The sequence below is a fragment of the Athene noctua genome, chromosome 14 (assembly GCF_965140245.1).
Source record: "Athene noctua chromosome 14, bAthNoc1.hap1.1, whole genome shotgun sequence".
In the NCBI taxonomy this organism is placed as follows: domain Eukaryota; kingdom Metazoa; phylum Chordata; class Aves; order Strigiformes; family Strigidae; genus Athene; species Athene noctua.
This window is the reverse complement of record NC_134050.1, coordinates 15,547,892-15,568,772: the sequence shown is the minus strand read 5'-3', so window position 1 is coordinate 15,568,772 and position 20,881 is coordinate 15,547,892. Positions and strand designations below refer to the sequence as shown.

General features: G+C 36.8%; 1 protein-coding gene across 1 annotated transcript in view; it reads right to left on the bottom strand.

Moving 5' to 3' along the window:
* The window catches only part of OTOG (otogelin), a 107,174-nt gene that overhangs the window by 19,826 nt on the left and 66,467 nt on the right, over positions 1 to 20,881 (bottom strand). Inside the window, exons 34-42 of the mRNA XM_074918098.1 lie at positions 13,008 to 13,125; positions 12,220 to 12,299; positions 8,030 to 11,805; positions 7,234 to 7,402; positions 6,334 to 6,470; positions 5,157 to 5,246; positions 4,587 to 4,770; positions 1,854 to 2,074; positions 813 to 951 (exon numbers count right to left, since the gene is read on the bottom strand). Of these exons, the coding sequence (XP_074774199.1) occupies positions 813 to 951; positions 1,854 to 2,074; positions 4,587 to 4,770; positions 5,157 to 5,246; positions 6,334 to 6,470; positions 7,234 to 7,402; positions 8,030 to 11,805; positions 12,220 to 12,299; positions 13,008 to 13,125 (4,914 nt within the window). The remainder of the gene's footprint in view (positions 1 to 812; positions 952 to 1,853; positions 2,075 to 4,586; positions 4,771 to 5,156; positions 5,247 to 6,333; positions 6,471 to 7,233; positions 7,403 to 8,029; positions 11,806 to 12,219; positions 12,300 to 13,007; positions 13,126 to 20,881) is intronic.

Sequence of the window (20,881 nt, the reverse complement as noted above, 5' to 3'; positions counted from 1 at the left end):
GCATGAAGACTCTACACATGTATGCACTTCAAATCACTAAAAAAAGACATAACTTATGATTTCTAAGTACAGTGAATTCTCTTATTTTTGAGGATCATGCTTCATCTATCTTTCCCTTTTCAAGCACGGCAACCACAGACCTCCCAAGGTTATCACTGCGTGGGGCTTTTCCTAGGTGATCATTGACAGCATAAAGAGATGCTGTAATTCAAATTTTCTGTTCACTCCACTGACAGCTACAGATCCCACTTAGCCTTATATTTTAGTATGTTTCTACGGGAACCGTCTACTGCCAGGATACTCTAGCTCTCAGGTTTTACTCCTTACTTTCCATCTATTCTCAAAAGTGATTCACTTCTCTAATCCCTTCTCCAAAAACACAGCTTTCTGGAACAGCATCAAGCAGACATCACCAATTCAAAGAACCACAGAACTTTCTTCGACCTCCTCCTTTCACCAACCAATTTTGCTGTGTTTTGGTTTTACCAATGGAAAGTGGCTAAGAGAAATGAACACTACACTGCAAGAAGATTTGACTTACACAGTTAAGTACATTACAAGCCAGAGGTAGACTTCTTAGCAAGGTTCTTTAGCTTACCTTTTCGATCTGTGAAATGGCTATAATGATCCCGATTACTTTTGCACACTGCTTTGAACTATCATAAAAAATGCTAAATTTATTATGTCAATAATGACTTCCAAAGTATGTGAGAACTCAAGGAGCACTGGTATTTTCAACTTACAGTAGCACTTATATTAGGGCAAATTTTGTCTGTGAACACTAGAGGTACGCATACATGCAGAATACTTACGGCAGTAATCAGAGCTCCTCCATTCTATACAAATATTGAATTTGTTGCACATTGCCACATAGGCAGCTAGTGAAATGCATGGATTTCGAATGTACTCAGTGTCTTGAACCCATATATTACAGAATACCTCAGGTGGAACCTAATAAAGAAAAAATAGAAAATAATGCACTTTCATAGAGACCCTGGCTAGGCAGGAAACAGATTGACTTTTTTGATTATCAGCTACAGACACTGACGTCAAAAGTTCTTGGTTCACAGTAATCAAGAGGCTACCAGCATCCATTGGTGTACACAAAAAGACTCTATTAGTACTTAAAAGGCTTCCTCAGCGTGGAAAAAAATGTCATCCTTATATTCCTGTTTCATCTTTTCTAAGTGCAAAGGCAAGAGCTAATACAGTTTTTCCAATAGAAGGCATAATTACTCATTGTTCCTTATTCTTCCTTATCTCTATGTTTTTGTCTATTTTTGGCCTCTTCATCAGACTCAAGAATATACAAAAAGTGAAATGGTAAATGGACTCATATGAGCACAAAGGCATACTTTATTTGCACACTGAGTTTGTTATTTGCTTTAGGTGTGCTTTAAATTGTCTCTTCTACCTTCTTACCTCTCTAACCTGGAGCTCCTTGTCTCTAGAGCCTTTGAAAATGCAGGCTCTCAGATCACCTTCTGCAATTTGGAATTTGTTAAATTACTGAATGCTTAAGGATTAATTAAATCCTGAAACTATTTTATTTTACTCTGCTCTACATCATATTCAGTTGAATTAGCTGGGACTGATTTATAAATTAGATGGTATTATCAAAACTAACAGATATATTATGAATTCTGAATGTGTTAGTTGCACTCTCTCTCCTATCAAGCTGCCACACTCTTCAATTGTTTTTACCTTGCAACTGTATAGAAAAAAAAAAGTATGTATCTCATTCCACGTATATGGTTACATATAGTTTCACGTTAATGAAATTATCAAGTATACAAAATTGTATCAGAACTGCATGTGTCTCAAAATGTAAGCTTCTGAAATAGTTAACATACATAAGGATGACAGCTGCTGAAGGTCTGGTTCAACACCAGTCTTAAGCACTCTGAGCAGTCCATGACTGAGCAATTAGTTTCCTGATGCCTGTCTTCTCCAACATACTTTAATGTGTCTGGCACTTGCCAGCTGTCTATAAAAGTTGACAGAGCATCACTTTTGCTTAAAACCGTCCTGTTGGGTAGCATCAGGTCATTTTCCAAGCTTCTATCACAAAAACCTGTGTATTACCAGAAGAAAACAAACAGGTTAACACCAAACTGTTCATTCTGAAGAATGTTTGAAGTAGCACATTAAAAAAAGTAAATAGCTTTTAAAAAACTTACACAACAAGACAGTATCAGAACCCACAACAGGCGCAGAAAGTCTCTGGTAGATCAAAATACACAAAATTTGGACAAATTAAGCAAAACAAAAGTAAAGATGCATTTAAGAATTAAGATGGGTGAAAGGAGATCTATTGCATATCAAAGAGCTGTTCGATGTCAGCTATGGCACACTCGGAAGGCAGCATCATAGTTTGTGTTTAAACTAAGATAGTTGGCAATTCTGAAACACTCTGAAGCAAAGGAAGCAATGTGACATACAGAGAGTGACTCTGATCCACACAGAACATCTAAGTATTATAGTAGTCTCCTCTGGAAGGTCCTTTAAGAGCCAGCAGGTACAAAAAAGCAGAATGATGGATCAGTCCCCCATTCTTTCATCCTAATCACAATTTCTGAGACTTTTGTATCAGACTTCTAGAATGTTTTCTTCTGATGTCTCCACAAGCTTGCATGGCAATTCTAAATCTTCCTCTGTTCAAAAACTGTTTGTAGATTTAACTCTTTTCTAAAGAACTGGTCTGTTTTACCATTTTTCACCGATTCATGATGACAAGTGTAAGCCATTGACAATCAGTGATACAGCAATAGGAATTCAGAGAGTCAAACAGTTTTTGAAACTGTAACCATTTCAAAGAAGTTTCTGGTTGAACTTTGCAAGGTTGTGAGTCTGTGCAACACAAATAGGAAGTACTTGATGATTGAGAGACTTCAAGGGATTGCTATCATGTCTGGGATATCTTTGCCTGCTTCTTCTCTTACACATTGACAAGGAGATTTAACACAGCAAAACTAAGGCTTCACATTTGGCATTGCAGGATCTGGTTGCAGCTAAAAGTGACATGCTTGCACTCTCTTTCACCAGTTTTGCTATGGAGATGTCCGTGTTCCCTTCCCACATTCCTCATCTCCCACACCAGCTTTTCACCAGTTGCCACGTTTGCCTGATCCACTGTAAAAGACACCGTTGTCTCTGACACAGATCCTTCCAAGGGATGCTTGTGCTACAAAACTGCAACTGTGCCTTCGGTTTTATCATTTCCATGAAGCTGAGAAATCAGGATCTACCAGTACTGCAGTTCAGCCAAAAGACATGTGAGAAAGCTCAAATACAAGAAGCAGAGTAACAGAGAAAGCACAGGAGATCAGGATAGACTAATTTACCCTGAAAAGATGCAGTACAACCAGCTCATTTAAAGCAGGCTCTGGTAAGTCACACCACACAGCACTGTACAGCCAGACTTAGGCAGAGAATCCCAATCTGAGGTGAATACCAGAAAAATACAGCACATTCTCTGAAGAAGTTGGACTTGAAATATCATTCACAGAAATGTGTTGTCATCTACCTATGCCTACGCCTTGTAAACCAGGAATATAATGTTCCCAATTCTCCCTATCACAGTAACCAAACACGTAAAGGCAAAAGAGACTTTCAGGATAACCTGAATCAATACAATCTTTATGTTCTTGTTTCTATTTAAACTAATTACAGTAACAACTAGCAAAACAGAGCAAGAATGATGTGTAAAACAAAAGTTAGGGTAAATTACAGGTAATAATCCAATTTCAAATGGCAGTAAATTCAAATTCTCTTCCTTTATGAGTAGCATATTACTGTCTGCAGAACTTGGAACTGGACTGAACTATCATTGGTATTTGATACTGAGCTCCAGGCATTTGCCCTTTCTGAAACTGGAAAGATATCCACCGTAATTATATGAACTCTGTAACCCTGGTTTCCAGCTCCAATTTACAGCAGATAAATTTACAGATTCAGGTGTCGCAGTGGGGATCTACATCAACAAATATATGCTTGCAAGAGCTACAGCACCAACAGCTTATTCAAGGCTATGTTTTCAGAAAGAAACTATGTGAAACTATTGAGCAGACCTAACAGAGAGCAACATTATGGTAATTTAACCCACTAGTGTTAAGAAATCCCTCTGAACTATTTCCTCCAACAGATAAATTAAGATCAGTTCTCTCAAGTTAACATTTTCTGTGAATTCTGACCTTTAGAAACTGAAAATTGCACATGTCAGTTCCTATCACATGGATATCAAAAACTAAATTTGTAAATTACCTTATTTGACATTATGGATTTATGCCTGACTTATTAGGGTTTAGTTATAGCAGTCATACCTGTGATTCAAATAGTCTTCAGCTAGAGGCACCACTATGGGTAAAAAGTGATTATATGGATAGGTATCAAACATCATTTCAACAATTAACAAATCTAAAAATAATAATAATAATTTAATTTTAATAGTATCTTAAACTTAGCAGAGTTTTGCAATCACTCTTTTGGGCCAGATCTTGCAAAAGATAATTTATATGATTAGGAAAATTGTGCCTCCCTAGCAAAGCATCTGAATGTCTTTATGTCTTGAACTACTCTATACTTACCACATAGTCCCAAAGCTCTTGGTTCTCTGGTACTATTAAACTCAATAATCATCACACCTGTGTTGTGAAACCACTGAATTCTGATTTTTGTTGGGGTCTCAACTGCATACTTGAAGCCTGAATCCTCGACTTTGTATCCATATTTTCTAACAGTTGGCCAAGCAAATCTTGAATTTACTGTTATCTAAAATACACACAGAAAAGATGTTAAATGTCAGGTACCAAGTGTTAGAGGTAGAAGAAATAAAGCCAGGTTCTCAACATCTGAGAAATTTAACTCAAAACTAATTTCAGGAGTCAGGCTCACCCCCACAAAGATAATACAGGTACTAAAGAGGCTAACAGCTTATGTGTGTACCTTGTTCTGCAGCTTACCTCATTAACAGTCCTTGTATCACAGTTTGACTCTGAATTTACAAGCTGTTTACTAAATTACAAAGTTGGAACAATGAATTAAATTACTCATTTTGTCCTACTTCAATTTTCAGTATCCACATGAGGAGGCAGTTGATGTACAGAAGTAAGATGCTATCTAAAAGGCAAACAAAAACTAACCCTCAAAATACTTACTTTTCTACTTAAACGATTGATAATAATTTGGTTTGATACATAGGTTAAATTCAACATTGCCAGGCACAAAGAAGTTGTATTTGAATTACTCTGTGGAGAAAGCAAAAATACATCAACCATAGTCATGATGTGCAAAATCTTTTTTACATTAGCTGCTTACTGGTTTTAGGTACTGGGATGTTAAGGATTTAGGCAGGGGGTATATTTTTAAGAGAGGAAAACTGCTGCTGGTTGTAATTTCAAGTCTAGACTACAAAGTTCATCTAGATATCATTCTTGCAAAATAAACAAACAAAATACTATACTTCATGGTGTTCAGCAACTGTGTTCTGCCATGCAGTCTTGAAATTACAACAGAAATAAAGATTTTCAGGAAAAAACCCACAACATATGGCAGACTAGCTGTTTAGACAGCATAAAAAAATGAACTACATATCTGAAGGTGAACAAGACTGGGAATGATGAATCTATATGGTATATGAACAGTACAGAAGCAATGGATCAGAAATACATCCGTACTTCCCAAGATACAAGGTGCTGAACAAAACAGAGGCACTATATACAACAGAAAAACAGATCTGAAAGTCATAAACAGATCTCCTTTTCCATATCAGTCATAGTGAGCTTCTGGAGTTAGCTGCCATAAGGTACTACCTGGGATCAAACTTTGTGATGGACTTTTATATGGACATCAACATTATCTAGCCTGGAGAAGAGACTGGAGTTTAAAGAGGTTTGTAAAGGCTTATGAGAAATCAACTCTTCATGACTTAAAGCCAATCTATGCTACCCATCAGGCAGGATAGCCATTACAGTTTCTCTCTACCCTCTGAAACAACATGCATTTGCCCTTGTCAGAGACTTGGAATGAACAGGGTGGTCTAATTTCCTCTGACAATCCTACAGTCTTTTATGGCTCTGAAAATTGGTGTTTCCAGTGCAAATTTCTCATTTCTCAGAAGGAACTATATACATATATATATACTATATGTACACACAGTCAGGTGATAAAGTGCTAGACAATTCATAAGTGTTGTAAAGTGGAAGTACAATTTGTAGATATTGGCCAGAAGTGAATAATTACCCACAACTGTGTGGTATTACTATGCCCTTCCTTTTAAGATGTATCTTATTAACCATACTGAACACTTTTTGTTAGCTGATAAATGTTAGTTACCATTCTACAGTCAAGGACATGGATGGTTATAGTTTCATCTTGAGTTTGACTAACAACATAGGATGCTTCTTTGAATAAAGCCAAATGATTTCCATCATAGGTTACAATGCTCAGATCAGAGAAAATTGTGCAACGACCTAAGAAAAAGAAAAAGAAATGAAACTTTTCCAACTTAAGATTTCTGTAAATATTACAAAATATTAAGACCCAAAACTATCAAAAACCATGAATGACATGATCCTTAGTTCCCTTCTAGTCTTGTTCCTAAGGTGGGAGCCCATGCGGAAAGTTTCTTTCTTCCCAAGCTTATTTATTGCTAAAGCTTTAGTGTTTCCAAGGGCTTGGAGTTCTACTCCTAGTTATTTCAAACTCTAGAGCATAAGCAGAAATTTGCATTGTTTATTGTTGCATCCTTTCTTTGGTATTATGGACTAAATTGAATTTTCTTTGAGGTTTGGATTCTTCTGCCCAATTCAGGGTAACTGATGGGAGTGACTACAGTACGGCTATGCTTCCAGAGTCCCCAGACTGTTAACAGTCTAAGAAATCTTCTCATCCTGAAGTAGATATAAGATAAACCAAAAAAATCCACTGACTATATTGACAATGTGTCCTCCGATTAGACACAAGACAAGACGGGTCTAAGTCACACCTAGACATATCCACTGCAGACACCTAAAGCTGGGTAAGAGAAATATCTTACATTAGAGGAGCATTTTGATTTATTTTCTCTGGATGTAGAGCTAGAATTATAAATTGCATTAGACAAAAAATAACCTATACAATATCCATCATCTATTTCTATGCCATGGTATAGAAGTGTTAGTCTTTAGCCTTCTTCAATATACATTAAATTGTGACCTAAATTAACTTCAAAAGTACTGCATAATTAAAACTTACATGCACATTCCCACTTTGGGCAGCATTTGTCACCATTCACTTGAGTAGCAAATCCTAAAACTCCACAGCTGGGTTGAGTTGCACTGTATGGGCAGTTCTGCGACTTATTAACTTGGATCAGTTGTCCATCCAAGCAAATGTGTTTTACGCACTCATTCTCTGTGATTGGCTAAGGCATATTTAATAAAGACATAGGTTACCATTCTTACCAAGATAGTATCACAATATTGCAGAGTATTTGCTCAAAAAAGGGGCTCACATTCTTCAGGTACAGAATACTTATGAATCCCCATGACACTGGTGGAAGCTATAAGTGAAGAGCACATTTGAAAACCAAACCATCCTGAGGATAGTTTAAAACTGCAGTCTTGTTGTAAAGCAGAGAACAGCATTACTGAATTTTTAACTTCATGTTAAAAGAAGTTGAGAAGGAAAAGTATGGAAGCTAGAAATAATAACAGGGATTTCCGGAAAGATGTATTTTATGGATGGCAACGTATCAAAAAAATGCCACTGTCCAATATGAAGCACCATATTTTGCCAGAAAAACAGTCTCGTAAAAATCACACTCAGAAAACTGAGGCCCAAACCAGTGTATTACAGCACTTACAAAAAACATTATGTGTAATGAAATCATCCAAAGCTGGATATAACTGAGAAAATAATAGGACTCCATGTTTGATACAGATATTTTAAATCTTAAAGATCAAATATGGCTCAATTTTTTTTTTTATGAGTGTGTAAAAGTAACCAGACATATTCAAAACCAAACAAATAAATATTTATAGTTACTCACTGTACAAGTTTGAAGAGTTGCTGTTTCTCTAGGCAGCATAAAAGCTGATGCTGTGACCCCTGACATGGCTTCTGGTGTTGCCAGTCTGTCAGAAAATGTTGTAGTCAAGCCATAAAGTGGTTTCATAGATAAATGGGCAAGTAAGGAAACTGATGGAGCTGTTGTGTCATTTGGATGGTCAGATATCATTAGTGCTGAACTCCCAGAAGGCATTTGCACCTCAGATGATATTTCAGGTTTTGAAGTTTGAGTAGTACTGACCAATGACACAGCTATAGAAGAAAAAGGTTTTGGTTCAGAGGATGAACGTATAGTGGACGGTACTGATACACTTACATTAGAAGGAACTGCAGTTGTGTTTGTGAAATATGGAGGGTAAATTGTCTGAGGTGTTTGTGGTGTAACAGTAGCACCTTCAGTATGGATAGCTTGGACTTCTGTTGTTAATTCTGGTTCTTCAGATTTTACTGTATCAAAGGACATGGCTCCTTTTGCTTCTGATGTAACAAAAAAATAGGTGGGCTTCACAGAGCTTGTGATGGATTCTGTTACTGCTTCTGCTCTGTCTGAAGTTCCTGATACAATACTAACATTTTGCGCAGTACTGCTTATCACTGAAGAGGCTGAAGCTGCAGCTGATGAATGGGCCATAGCTGACAACACTGTACTTGCTACAAATGTGGAATTGTAGGAGGTGGTTGAAAGTGTGACATGTTTAGGCAATGCTGCAGTTTTCTCTGTATCACTTTTGCCCATCGATGTGGATGGCCCGCTCCCCATCATAATGGGAATTTCTGTTCTTTCTGGTAACAAAACCAATGAAGAGATTGACTTAGATTCTGGTGAAGCTGTAGTTGTTTCAACTGATTGACTTGAATTTTGTGTGGAAAATGATGGAAATGCTTCTTTTTTAACTGTTGCTAAAGAAGAGGAACCTGCAAGCACTTCTGGTGAGGAAGAGAGAACTCTGGTGCCAAATATTAAGTCAGTTCTTGTTCTAGTTGGGACTGCAGACTGCAAAACAGAGGAAGTTCTTGATACATATGGCTGCGTGACTGAATCAGTTAAATGCAACTCTTTTTCAGTTGGCAAAATAACTTGTGTAGGACCTACTGTGGTAGGTAATATAGTTGAATGAATGCCTTCAGGGAGTGAGGTGATTAAGGGATAGGAGGAAGTCAATTCTACTGTTGCTTCAGTTGTTCTAAAGACACGTTGTGGCTGACCAGTGGATTTTGTTAGAGTTTCTGCAGGATACTGGTAAATTGGGGTGCTGCTTTGGCTTGTCAACAAAGGCCCAGAAGTCTGACGATCGAATTCCATAACCTTCTGAGTAGAAGAATGTGGTATAGCCATGGTCTTTGTGGTCTGTACTGAAAGTTTATCTCCTGAAGATGTCTGCCAAGAAAAGGTGCCTGCTGAAGATGGAAGAAAGGATGGCCAAGTTGTAATTGCTGCAAGTTTTACTGTATCTGTTATACTTTGGACTGTAGATTTTAATGTTGGGTATTTTGGTGTGGTTGTTACTTCTAGTATCATTTGTGTTAAAGGAGGTGAAGAAATCAATTTATCTGCTAGATGCTTAGAGGTGGAAAAAGTGTAAGATGGCCTTGTTACTGGAAGTACAGCAGAAGGGGACAGAGTTGATTTTTCTTTGTCTGTCGTTACTTTTTTGCTTGTTATAAGCTGACTGCTAAATTCAGGGGGTGGGGAGAATGTGGCATAAGTGATATTTAAAATGGCTTTGCCTGGTGATCTGTCATGTGATACTGTTGTTATTGGACTTGACTGTTCTGTTATAGTTGGTAAAGTAGAGAAAGTCAGGACTGGAGAGGTCTTTTCTGTTGGTAACACAGATTTTGCTATAGTTGTTCTCGGATATAAAGAGATCGTTTCATGGGATGTATGCACAGGACTGAGAGCTGTCAGTGATGCTTCTTTTTCAAATGAGGGTAGTGAAGGAAGAGAAATGTTTAAAGAGATTAGAGAACTTGATGGTGAAGAAGGGAAAGCAGACGGCTTTCTAGTAGAGATGCTAGTAATTCTTTCCACCTGTGATTTATCAGGCTCGGTTGTCAACAGCATGGTTTCAGCTGCACTAAGGAGAGCAAGTGGAGATGCAGTGATGGATGTTCTTTGAGCTGACTCTTCTTCTGTAGCTATGAAAGGAACTGTGGTGGTTTCTTTTGATGAGATTGAGGTTTTCACTGCTGATGTGGTAACACCACCTGAATATCCTGAAGTGCTTGTCTTCACTGAACTTGAAACCAGAGTTGACTTGTACTTGGTAGATGTTTTTCCAGAAAATAAAGTGGACTTTGCTGCTAATTCAAAAGGGGATGTTATTTTGGATGTTACCTCAACAGACAAAGGTGTCACTCCGATAGTCTCAGCCACAAGAGGATATTTAGTGTATAATGTAGTCAGGAACTCTGTTGTGTTTAGGACTACGTATGAAGGATATCCTGTAGTGGAAACAGTTTTATATGTTTTTTTTAATTCACCTGAAGCTGGAGAAGCAGGAGTGGGACCAGACACTGAAGGTTTTTTTGTAGAAAGACTGATAGATTTTTCAGTTGTAGAACTAGGATGCAGTGAATATGGAGGGAAATAAGAACCTGACATATGCTCCACATGCAATGTTGTTTTGGGAGTTTCCTTTTTTTGAGTTGTAAATGATAACAAAGTTGTTTCTGATGATCTCTCTTGAGTTTGCCGAGTTGTTGTCTTTGGACCTGGAGTTGTAGTGAAAAGCACCTCTGAAGTACCAGTCAGGTGTCGAACCATTTCAACAGAAGGTTCTGTAATTGCCTTTCCTAATGAAATGGGTGGTGTGGATGTTGGTGAAAATGTAGTCTTCATGCTCTGTTCGGTTAAAACAATTGCTGCTTTTGTTGTTGCTGAAGACAATGGTTTTAACAAAGTAGTGATCACAGGAGAAAATGATGTCAATGTAATATTAGCTACTGTGGTAAAAGACTGTCCTACACTTATACTTGTCCCTTCTGAAGTTCCTGTTAGGTTTACTGGTGGTGTGTATGAAGGCATGCCCAGAGGTGGTGATGAGGAAAACTGGGGCAGATAGACAGTAGTTTTTTCTGTTGTTGACTCAAATGAACTAGGCATAAATGCTGTAAGTCCTTCTGGCTTTACTTGTGCTTCTTTTGTGGGAAGAGTTCTTGTGGCTGTTTCTGGTATTTCCATTATTTTAGTTTTGACTGGAAATTCTGTTGTTCTAAGTATAAGCGGTGTTCCAGTAAATACAAAAGTAGAAATCGGTTTGCTTTCTGATTCTGTGCTTGTAGTCACTGCATGTGTAGCAGTTACTGTCTGAGGTTCTGTAGCCCTCAACAGTTTAGTGGAAACACTACTGATTGGTTGTATCTTCGTAAAAGTTTCTGGACTGACAGTAGATGGAAACAATGGAGAAGTGTCAAGAGGAGAAGACAAGCTTACATTAGATTGTGTTGTCACAGACATGGCTGTTGTGCTTCTCACAGATGTCATCTCTGTTGACTGTGAAGAAATATTTGCTGATAAAGTTATGGTTCGAAGTGTTGTATTAGATGTAGCAGATGAAAATTCAGTTTTCCCTGTAGTTGCAGTGAGTTGCAATTTTGACGCAAGTGATGTTTCCATGTCCTTTGTTCCAGGTACAGGAAATGAAGTTACTGCTTCACTGATCCCTGCCAAGCTTGTACTTGATGTTATGTGTGAAACTGCCGGTGTTCGACTGCTGGGTGGCAAAGGTGGACTATCATCTGAAGGTTCAATGCCTGAAATCAGACACAAGTAAACAGTAGTCTGAAATTTATGAATAATTGTAGGCATGAAGGTAGCAGAGCTAGAAGGAACTTACGTTAACTCACATAACACTGATCTTCTCAATTGCCTTTAAACTAAAATTCATAGCCAAATTAAAAAATAAATTCATTAAATCATTTGCTACACATCTAATGCTACTGAAATGTTTTATGAAGAAAGAACATCTTCCTGAGTTTAAAATTTATTTCAGATTTCTGAGGAGTTAAATTATTTTAAGAAAACCAGATGTTCTGTGAGCTCAAGATTCATGTAACTAATGTCATAGTTAATCAAATTTAAGCATCGACATTTGAAAATCTGACTGAAGATCCAAGAAATTAATAAGCTACATATCATACATAACATATATAATTTTGCAAACATACAGTCTTCAAAATACACGCATCTTTGAGTGATTTCATCCAGCAACATATTGAGAGGACAAGCAGGGATGCATCCTTCCACTCTAAAAGAAAAACAGTAAGTATTAACTAGCTGAACAGTATCTGGATTGAGCATTTAATTTTTGGAAAACACAATTTATTTAGAAAGTGGTTTTAAGTAGACAGTCTTGTTCTACCTAAATCTCATCACCTCAGTGTACCCCCCCCAAGTGTCATTGCCATGGTTTCCATTCCTACTCAGATCGAAGCTAAAGCATTAACTTTGCGATACCCTTTGAAATGAGTCCCTGCAAGTTCAATAGTGAATGCTATTGCTTAAGAAATGCCAAACATTTTTTGAACACCAGAATCCAAATGCCAGTTTTACCAGGTACTTAGCACAAATTCCAAATGGAAGGAAAAGGCAAGAAGGACAGATATGGCTGTTGCAATGTCATAATGAAAAAGTAGGGGCACAATTCTTTGAAACAAACTTGTAACCACCTCTCTTTATTAATACTCTATAATATCCCCCCAGCTTAAAAGTTAAAAATATTCTAGTCATTCAGAGTCTCACAATACTTATCTAACAACTGAAATGTCACTTTTACATAGCTGCCACAGCAGGTTGTATTCCATTTCTTTTCTCCTTCACTTTCCTCCTTATACAAGGACACCATCCTGCTATACTGAGCCTATATCTGGTCCCTCATATTCTTACTATGCTGCATAAGCATACTGCCCAAGGTACACAATTTTCAAAAAAAAAGAGAAAAAATACAGATACTTACTTCGGTACTGCCTGACAGGTTTTTCCCAAAGGGTCCCTGCATGTCTTGAAACAAGGGCTTGTACAGGCATCATAATGCCACTCACATGCAGAACGGGATAGAAATTTAAATCTGACATCTGAAAAACAATCAAGAACTGTTACTCTCATATATTTCTAGAAACACACACAAATACACATCACTAAGAGGCATGCTTTAAGTTCACTGCAGCTCTAAATCTCTTACTGTTTGTACCTGTATTCTCTACAAATAAATTTGGTAATATTTTATGAACAGCTAAGGTCTTTGAAGCATAGACAAACAGTTTATGTTTATGCAGATTATATTAAAGAGTGCTGGCTCTGCAGCCTGTTTTACTCTTTGTAGTATAAAACACAACATTGAATTATCCACATTTACTGAATATTACAATCACGTGAAAATGAAGCCAGGCAAATTAGAGCTGTTGTTTTTAAGTTTTAACTGTATCAACAATGAAACTATGTTTGGTTATTCAAACAAAATGCAAAATTAAGATTTTGTTGATTCAGTACAATTATTGCTATTAGAATAAAAATAAAAAGCATCAGTTGGATACCCTGATACTCTTTATAACATAATGTATCATAACAGTTGTTTGCTTCATGTGTAAAATTTGCTGGTATAGCACAAAGGTGTACCTAATTTATATGATACAATTGCATTTTAAAAGCAAAACCACCATTTCAAATAAAGGAAGCAGAAATTATGTCAGTCTAGACTCTTTAAAGCAATACATCTTAACAGTTGATCTTCTCAAAGCAGTATAAGATAGCCACTGAAAGAGAAATTAATTCAAACCTCAAAACATTTTGAATCTGAAATTCTAACTTCTCCTACAATGAACAAAGTAACACAGATGAGACATGTAGTCTTACAAAATGTAACTGAAAACATACTTCACCAGACAAAATACTGAAACACTACGCAAATTAAAAAAAACCCAACCAACCAACCACCAAACAACAAGAAAAAACCTGCCTTCAGAGTATCTATGCAGACAGTGTTTATTGAAAGACTATAAATTCACATAATTGAATCTCCAAATACAAATTTAGATAGAGAAAGGGTTAAACTTCAAAGTGAGGATAAACAAAAATAAGGAGAAGCTATACTTTCAGTGCTGATTAAATTATGCAGGAACTTTACAAAATTAAAGCAAAGAAGAAATAGACTGTAAAATCTGAGAAACAAATTTGTGACAATCATCATGTGGGTGACATGCACTTTTATGTTCAAATGCAGCATCACGCTTTCCGTTTCATTACGACCCGTCTCCATCTGCACACAGAACTGTTTCCTGTACAATGCTGCATTAGCTCAGTGGCTCCTTCAATGCCTGCATGGCTTAGGCAATATATCTGGATTTCAGTACCTCAACTACAACAGCCTATCCCAGCTCCTTCCTGCAGCAGTCAGGGCAGAGCAGTGTTCCCTTACCTTTATGCCTGCGGAAGATCACCATCGTGACATATGGGTCCCCTCTAGATTTGTAAACCTGATCTTAGAGCTGTGTTGTTCAGAGCCTATGAAGAGCAGCTGTTTCTTAAACAATGTTTATATTAGTGACCAGAAAGAAAATGCTTACTACTTAGAAGTTTCCATTTTTGGTCTTTTGAAGTCTTTTTGCTTTACAGTTTTGCTGATCTTTGCTTGACTGAGATACAGAGTGGCTCTTTTACATCTTCTAGGAGACATTCAATTTTTCCATGAAGATCCTAAGAAATTGTTCTTCCTGCAATTTAGGGACATTGGCACTTACGGGCAATTATCTCTCTGCCACTATTAACCATTAATGTCTTCTTTTTAATACAAATAATTCTCTTAAATCAAAGGTATAAATGAAACTCACAACAAAAGAGTGTGTATGTTGCCATCTAGCGTTACCGGTTTTACATGCCACTCTATCCAAGGACATGTCACTGCTTTTGATAACATGTTTCTTACAACAGTAACAAATGCATTTATAAAATTACATTCTACTAAAAAGCTCATTAAATGTCACTGAATTCTTCTGTGACCCCTTCTAGTGAAACAAACTTGTTGCTTAAATCTAATGGAGGAAGGGAATTATTTCCACACATTTTGCTGACTGGTGTATGGGGTTTTGTATGCACAGTGACAGGTCAGGGTGGTAAGGTTTAAGGACAAAAGAAGCAAATATATGACAAAAAGACAGAACATATCAGAGGCCTGTTGGCACAGGCAATCACTAACAGTGGTAATAACCAGCAATAACAGTATATCCGAGTGGAACCTAGGAAATCTCATTCATCAGACTACCATAGATTAAGTAGAGACAGATCCATAACTTTTAATGCCACCAACCTCTCCATTAATATCAATTTTCAAACACAATAAAGGCACAAGCTTTGCAGAACATACTGTAATCTGATGAAGAACGTTAATTTCTCAGTTTAGCAGAAGAGTGATCATGAATTAACACTTCCAAGTGCTGGGATTAATATACCATCTCCCATTCTCCAAACTTGGACTTTTATGAAATGTCTGCCACGTTTCCCTCAAGCTTTCACAGTTTGCTGGTGTTGCATGCATTGGTAGGAAATAGGGTGAATTTCTACATGAAGGTGTAGCATTTATTGAGTGTTTCATAAACACTGCTTTCAGTCAAGAGCAAACAAAGTCATGCTTGTCTGCAAATTTTGTCTCTACTTCTGCAGAAAGAAGTATGGACAACAGATGAATCCATGAACCTGGTCTTAAATATGTTTTCAAAGAAGAGCTGTAGAACCAATAGACATTTAATTTTCCAGTCAAGGGATTTTAGACAATTGAGTAAGCCAGTACAAGCTGTATTAGGTTTTTTAGTGTGTAAATTACATAATAGAACAGAACAAATCACCACAGCAAGAGTTGAATATATTGCATGAATTGGTTTCCAGTATCTCAAAAGTTTTCAGTGTGTCTCAGTAAACCCATCAGATATAATGAAATCTGTGAAAATAAAGATTATGAGAAAATGCCTTTCCAGCAGTAGGAAAATGTCCATTCAGTCATTCATCATATTTAAACTTTTCACTATTGGCAGTATCACTTCTGGAATGCCTGAGCGGCCCAAGGACCAAGCTCATTGACTGTGCAAGCCAGTGTAAAAAAAAAAACCAAACAAACCAAACCAAAACACTCCAAAAAACCACAACAAGATGCAGTTCCTGCTTACAAAGTTTAGATTAAATAGAGATTAGACAGAAAATGAAAGGGAGGAGAAACAGAGGCACAGAGCTGTGTTCTGAACAAACATGAATTCAAGACTAAGCCAAGAGGACAATAAAGTAACTGTATACCTAGCTAAAATACATTATTTCACCTCTTCTTAGCACATACATCATATTAACTATGGCCACAATACCCACAATCATTAGGGTATAAGGAAAAGCTTTAAAGCATCCCTCTCCCTAAACTGAACAAAATATTCCTTTCACTCTCTGTATTGATTTTAGACACTGACTTGCACATCAGACCAACCTCAGGTTTATTGTTACTACTATACTGCTATTCTTGTGACAGAAACTACCACAGTTCAGAAACTGTGAATTTCACCAGTGTCATCTCACAAATGCTTTATGCTAGCCAGGATGCTAATCAGCCACCTCCACCACATGCTTCCCATTTTTTTAATACTTAAATTCCCCCTCCAGCAACCAGTAATACGAGCTTACTGTACTCTGTTCAACAGTACAGTTCACTCACAACAAAAGAATGATACACAGTTTACAGACAATGAGTCAAGCTTCTTATATCAGGCATGTGTTCCTCAAAAAGATTTGTCATGGCATTTGAAAATAACCATGTGTCTCCTGGTGAGGTCTACCAGCATTTGTCTCCTGTTTGGTGACACAGCAAATCCTTCACAAAATGGTAAAATATGCCCTGGATGACAGTCACTCCAGCTGACACGCCAACTGAGCCCACAGTTCTTTTACCTAACAGGAGCTGAGCATATCGACATGTTACACGGCAGAAAGCTTTTGTATGAATGCAGGTATACACGTCGCCAAAGACAATATATTAAAAGATATTCCCTGACTCCATTGTATTCTCACTTGCTTGGACATCAGAGAAGCATTTTGTACCCTGTAACTTACGATTTTCATTCTCTGTGGCTTTCAAAAGTATTTTTGTAGTAATGAGAACAGTTGCTACATTGAATGAAGAATTTCAATTTTTTATCACTGACAGACTGTGGTGTTCTGTTAAGATACAACAACTTTTCTTAGTAGCTTGGTCACTTTTTTGTGTGTTGACAAGTCTATCCTGCCTTTTTTTTTTTTTCCTATGCTGACTTTTACCTCACAGGAACAAAATTTGCCATTGTCACAATCTGCATATTATTAACTTCATGCTATGTAGAAAAAATGGCTACTTTAAAAAAAAAAAACAACTAAAATTTAAAATGGTCTAATGTTAGTAAATGTTGTCTTTAAAATAAAGGTTTTAGAAATAAGGAAAAAATGTTAAGTATTTGGATTTTCATTCTCACCTGACACTTTTTTCTGTTTTGCTACCTTTCCCAAAGATTTCAAAAAATCTAGTAGGAACAAAATTTGCTTTAGAATTAGTTCTATTTATAATGGCAGTAAAACTCTGCTTAGTAACGTAGATTGCCCATCTCCTCAGTTACAAGTTTAGAAACATGAAATCCTATCTACCCACTTAACACACACAAACTACTAACAAACTCTGCCCATGACTCTTAAGTTTCTGCAAGGAGAAATGTAAGCAAATATCACTTGAAAAATTGAACTTTGTTCCCAGCCAAAATATCACTGAAAACATGTATAATCATCTACCTCTCAGATACTTCTGTTTTAGTTTACTATTACCATCGTAGAGGAATATAATCTTGTTAACATAACTATTTAATCTCTTCCCATTTATTCAGGCAAAAATGGGAGTTCAAATGTTTGTGTTTGTGGTATAAATAAGAAAGATGTTATAATTCGACAGTAACCTCAGTCTGATTCCAAGACCTACAGAGCAGATGTGTTCAGTGACATACCCAGGATTTACAGGTACAACACTGGTTGCTCAGCATTATCCAGTCCCAGGCTCCATGTCATGATCTTTTGGACTGACAAAGCACATGAGCTCAAATTAAACTTAAGAGCAACTAATTGTAAGTGAAACATGACATTCTAGAAAATTAATTCTACTGATGGAAATAGATAAGAGGAAGCTGAAGTTAAAATAGTCAATGATATCACTTAGGATGCAAGATGCTTTTGTAAAAGAATTAACATTCATTCAATTTTCAGTTTTGTACTATGCTCCTGAATGTGTTTCAGTTAATTAAGATACAAACATTAAAAGCAACCAAAAATGCCCTCTATCAAACTTAGACAACACCTCTGCAGTATGCATATACTTAATACATCTTGAGATTTTAGCTTTAGCTGAAAATTCTCTCTGAAACAGGCCTTATATTTACAGCAAGTTAGCTGTTAAAGCACATAATTAACATTACGAACTTTGCTGCAGAACTTATATTGAGCAAGTTACATTTTTATAATATATATATAAAACTAACTCACAGTGATCTTAAAAAGGTAAAGCGTATTATGATAATTCTATGAAATGTAAAAGGTAACTAGCTTGAGCATGTTATTTTAAAAAAGGCTAAGGAAACTGCAGCTATATCCATAAAAAGATCACCAATTCCCTACATCCACTAATTTCCCAGCAATGTCAAATGTGAATTGATCGCTCTTACATGACACCTCTGTGCTTGTCCACCTGGTAAAACTAAGTGTATTCTTTCTTTTGATTGAATACATATACCAATCCATTGCTTGTAAAAGTTCCTGTATAAAATGCAAAATGTATTTTCCTGTGATTAAGTATACTCTAGATACTCAAATTCAGTTATCAAGTCAAAGCCTCAAATTTTTGTGGGGACAGGACAGCAGACAAATCTAAGTACGATGAAGATAACCCAACTTAAAAGCTGAAGTGACTTCCCATGGAAAATACTTTGCAGTGTTAGCCCATCACATCTGCGCAATTTATAGTCAAAGTATTTCAATGTGACAATATTTATTGCTCTGAAACTGGAAAAAGTGACTCGTCAGCTGACTTTAAACAAACATGTATCTATTGCTGTGGTGATCAGGTCGTTTAAAATTCTTCCTTTTGAATGTGCGTCACAGAGCATGAAGAAGTCTCATGAGGAACTTTCTGGCCAAGAGGATTTACTGGGCCTATTATTCTGCTCCCGATATTTATCCTCTGATTCCGCAGGAATATCTGTTCCCGGTTCAAGAGTTTCTGATCTAATATGCAAAGCATTTACAATAGTCAGCAGGAAACTCAATACGCTTTTGCCTGTGCACTCTGGAGCTGGTGTAACTTTTCCATTAACTTAAACAAATGCTGCTGTATTTTTAGACCATGTAATTACCCTACATCAGCAGGCTGGCCCTTGTGAAAGTACACTGGAGAAAGATTCGAGCTCTATGTTTCTTGCTTATAAAACTCTGAAACCCAAGCCCTCGGATGTGGTGATTAATGAAATGCCTCTTGATCATTTGATCTGATCCCACTTGCTGAGGTAAATTGTTTTAGTTTTCCATTGGCATAGATAGGATTTTTTGGTATAATGACTGAAGGCTAAAAAGACTTCACACTTGAAAAGACATACCACTCTGTGTTAATGGACGACCACTGAGAATTGGAACATGTTTTAAACTTCTTCATTCCTCCCTCAAAGATAAAAGACCAAGGAGATATTTTTGTTATGTCCAAAAAAAGTTCCTTGCTTGAAATGCTGTAAGAACATCCTGGTAATAGCATTAGCTCTATAATTCTGCTGTTCAAAACCCTCAACAGCTCTGTGATTACAACCATTTGTCAAGAAGCAACAGGCATTTGGCAATGACAAAATCTGTCATTTTTTCTGAAGTTGGAGTGTGCCAGTCAACAGCTGCATTAGGCTGTCAGCATAATACACCGCAAAACATCAGCAGATTCACAATGCCACCATTAACACTTTAATTCAATGTTTTGATAACAAGAAGCTCCATGAGGCATACAGTTGGCCTCTTCTGTCACAGAAGTCAGTGCCTGCTTCAGATTTGTCTGTGCTGAGATTCAAAATGGTCACTATAAAACATGGCCAGGCCATGCTTCATTTGTTACAATATTTCACTTTCCTTCTCTGCTTGTAAAACAAGTTTCTGTTTCAGAGAATGAAAAACTCGGTTTAAAAAATGGTATTGCCAAGAATTGCTAATCCAGTAAATAATTACTACTGCATTTAAAATTACAGTATAATAACAAGCTTTAGAACATTAAAATAAACACTTGTAGTGATTTTGGAATTTTATATACCACACAAAGGCCAGTGGTTTCAGTAACAGTTGTCACTGAAGTTCACAAAGTCATATGAATGCATTTGCTGTATCTGATGTATCAAGGCAAGCAGACACTAAAGCAAATGGCAGTTTCATGAATAATCTGGGGTTTCTTAATTTATAGGCCAATATAACTCTCGCATATCATTCTTAACCTGTAAGGCCATCTTAATTTCAGCACATGGTTCCCAAGTGTTTAAGAATATGTGAAACAGTTATTACTTCTTTTCCTTACTAATCTAAAAAAGCAAGAGCTTGATTGATGAGTAATTTTTTTTAAATGTGTGTTTTCTGTCATCAGTTCTTGTAGGAGCAACTTTCTGATCCAGCTCCTACAGAGTATTAAGAATATCTCCTACATTTCTGATCCTTACGTCTCAGTGGAATGGGAATCTCTCAAGTAGGTAGAAACGCTAATACAGCACTCTACGTTGTGTACGCAAGAGCTGTAGCAGTCCAAGAAGTATTAGACAAACAGACATGCAG